Source organism: Arachis stenosperma, chromosome 5, assembly GCF_014773155.1.
Source record: "Arachis stenosperma cultivar V10309 chromosome 5, arast.V10309.gnm1.PFL2, whole genome shotgun sequence".
NCBI classification, from domain to species: domain Eukaryota; kingdom Viridiplantae; phylum Streptophyta; class Magnoliopsida; order Fabales; family Fabaceae; genus Arachis; species Arachis stenosperma.
Window position 1 is genome coordinate 73730321 of NC_080381.1, and position 3547 is coordinate 73733867.

The 3547-nt window shown below is 29.9% G+C and overlaps 1 protein-coding gene across 1 annotated transcript; it reads right to left on the reverse strand.

Moving 5' to 3' along the window:
• Window positions 1-1296: 1296 nt before the first annotated feature.
• On the reverse strand, window positions 1297-2376 carry LOC130983149 (probable calcium-binding protein CML45). Its single transcript, XM_057907334.1, has one exon. The coding sequence runs from the start codon at window positions 2025-2027 to the stop codon at window positions 1482-1484; it is 546 nt and encodes a 181-aa protein (XP_057763317.1). The 5' UTR covers window positions 2028-2376; the 3' UTR covers window positions 1297-1481.
• Window positions 2377-3547: the final 1171 nt, after the last annotated feature.

Here is a 3547-nt window from a genome sequence, read left to right on the forward strand (position 1 = left end):
CACAATTGTAGTGCTTATTAAAAGCTATTTTTAACGTGATTTTACTAAATGCAAGTGCTGCAGCTTTTAAAAAGCTGTCTTAGACAGCTTTCATAAGATACTTTCGAAAAGTAAAAGCTTTACCGAACCAAGCCTTAGTTCCTTTGTTACTTGGCTAACAGACAATAATTTTGATGATAGTGCAAGGATATAGAGGCAATTTTTTAATTTCAATTTTTTTTAAAAAAGTAATGGAGCCTCCTCCTTTAACATCAATTAATTCTCTACTAGCTGTTTCAATATGGACTTTTGAGAGTATAGTCAAGCTGTTAAAATCATGGAGGTCATGAGTCATAGTATCAGTAGCCCTACAATTGAAAATTCATTCATTTATCTTTTTAATTGGATTCTGATTTTGGATCTCCCTTTATATTGAGTCGGTCAGGATTGAGCTACCAAGGAGTTCAGTAGTCCTTGCGCTTACCGCCGCTGCTGCCTTGCCATCGTGACTTGCTTCCTCTCTTCTGGTCTCGCCATCGCTATTGGTAATCTCTGGATGCTTACAGCGGTAGCTCCCTTACTCTGATTTCTCGATGACTTGAAATTATTTTTCCACCAATCTGGGTAACCCACAATCTTAAAGTAGTTTTTTTTTGTGTGTTTCTTCTTTCCACCAATTGTTTTTTTCATTAGAGTTGTCCAGATAATTATATCCGTTTAGTTTGAAACCAATTAACAAATTGTCAGAATTGGTTTGTGATGATCGCATCACAAAACTATTACGTAGCATATATGCAATTTGTTAGAAATGGTTGATTTTGAGTCCTTATAACCTAACTCTGCTCAAAGAGTTTAAGAAAGAACCGACGAATTATTTAGAAAATTATTATTTTTGTTATTCATATTTTTTCATTTGTGATTACAAAGTTTTTACTAGTATATAGACCAAGAGTACGCTAAGAGTATACTTGTTATGGAATAATATCCTAATAAATTATATTGATTTTTTTTCTAATTCTCTTTGATATTTTTTTGATTTTGTTCCCTAATTATGATATTCTAATAGTAGAAACTCTCAAATATTCTTACTAGCTTTGTACTATTTTTTTTTTCTTTTTTTTTTTGAGTTTGCATTTAAATTGGACTACAATAATAGATTTAAGGGCTTTATTAACTAATATTGTCTAGAAAAACAATTATGAAACTAAATTGGTAAGTGAAATTATTGAATGTACGTGAAATCATTATTTAAAGTAAATTGCAAAAATTAAGCTACGAGAAGAGAAAAGAAAAATAGTAGTCTGATCTTACATATTGAAAGGGCATTATATTAATAAATATAAATTACTAGGACTATTCATTTTGTCCAAAACATCACTCTCACCAGAGTTATATTTCAATTTATTTATCCATAAGACGTATATACATCTTCAACTTATTTTTTAATAAAAAAAGGAAAGAAGAAAAGTGGGGGATACTCGAACATAGGAAAGCAACAAACTTCACCCAATACTCTGTTCCAAAATCCTAATAAACTCATTTTGGTCAATTAGTCCATCACCATTTTGATCACTTGCATTTATCATTTTCTGACATTCCAAAACATCTTTCTCCAAACCCAAACATGACAATACCCTCTTCAACTCTCTTGAATCTATAAACCCATCTTTGTTTCGGTCAAACACATCAAAAGCTTCTTTAACCTCTTCTCCAAATTTAGCATCATTATTATTACTGTTATCCTCTTGAAACAATTCCACTATTTTCTTCACATCAGACTCTTCAATCCCATCACACTCAACATTCATTCCTAACCTTTCCATAACAATAATCACATCCTCTTTGCATAGTTTTATACCACTACTCTCAACAACACTATCTAAATTCTGCTTATATGCTTCAGAATTTGACCAATTTCGAGAGAGAAAATCGGACAAAAGAATTAAGAAAAAAGAGAGGATTGAGAAGAAACTTTTTATTCTAATTTGTAACTGCCACATTAGAATTCTGAGACACAGAGATATATCACAAATAAATTTCTGCTCCATGATTGATATCTAAACTCTCAAGCAATAGATACAAAAGTAAAAATTGAAACTATTGTGGATGTGGTTCTTCTTGTTGTTTGACACAACATTTTTGCCCCATTTTATAGAAAACATAATTGACTCATTTTCTAAGCTTGAAGTTGAAGCGTCAACTCCTAACGTGATAAGTGGGAAAATGTTATGATACACTATTATTGCTGCTGGATTTAATTTCCAGGAAGCAAGTGTTTTTATTCTAGTGTTTCCTTTAGGAGTGGAAAACGAATCATGGATCATTGGAAACATTTTATTTTTTATTCTTTTTGGGAGACATAATAAGCATGTGGGATTCCCATGAAATTCAGGAATTTGGAATAATGGTGGACTTGACGTTGATAGAGAAAATGATGGGAAAAGACTTGCGAATGAATGAGTTCAAAATTCACTATATATGGAAATTTCTTGGCTATCTAAAATAGACATACGTAGGATAGGTGGACAAAGTTAAAATTGTGTAAAGTAGCAAGTACCTTAGTTCACGCGGAATGGGGAATTCTCCAAGAAGTTCCCAAGAAATTAGTATAGCCTTAGCCGTATATATGAGTAATCTAATAACTTTTTAAAGTTAAATATTGCCGTGAGTTAGACCACACTAACAAGTGTATTAATAGTTTCAAGTAATCAAGTGATGAATAGACTATTATTTCTACAAAGAATTATTAATTACTAAATTTAACTTAATTAAACAACTATTTAGACAATGAAATTTATAAGATGCAAAAGTGATCAAAATAAGAAAGGTAGGATATCTGATTGATTTCACCTCTTGTGGAATCCTGTCCTCCTTGTTTTGATATCAAATTAGTTAACCTTAAACTAATTTATAGCCTTTTTCAAAGTTAAGAAACTGTTTTTTAACTCATAAAGAAGATACTAATATTTTAGCTATAACTTATGTGAAAAAAGTTTTATTTATGAAATTTGCATAACAATCATATAAATCGTATTTATTTATCTCTAATTTTCAATTAATTTATTTGGTCATTTTTTGTTTCTCATTCTGTTATGTTTCTTTGGTTTGGAATTTTTTTTTACCAAATTACATCATAAGTTTTTTCACTTGTCACTTATGTGTTGCTTTGATACATATAACGTGAAATTTATTTAACTTTTTGAGTCACTATATTCCTAGAATTTATTACTATAATACCGTCTATTTTGAATTATGAATGTGTAAACGCGGATTAATTAACTAATAAATTATTTATAAATTAAAAAGATTAAGATAATTAAAATTTATGTTTAGAGAAGTAAAAATAATTAGAATATAAATTACAAGGCTAATTTTAAAGGTTTTGGTCCAAAATTAAACCAAGAGCACAAAAATTAGAACTTGGGTTATACTTGGGCCCAAGACCCATTAACTAACACCTTTATCAGCTCACTTCTTTCTTATTTCATTACACAAAATACTTAAGCACATTGAAAGAAAAGAAAGGGAGAAGAAGAGAGAAAATCCTTGTAAGCTATATGATGAATCT

Bases quoted from the DNA above. Each gene is read 5' to 3' on its own strand.
- LOC130983149 (XM_057907334.1), bottom strand. From the start codon at position 2,027: ATGGAGCAGAAATTTATTTGTGATATATCTCTGTGTCTCAGAATTCTA.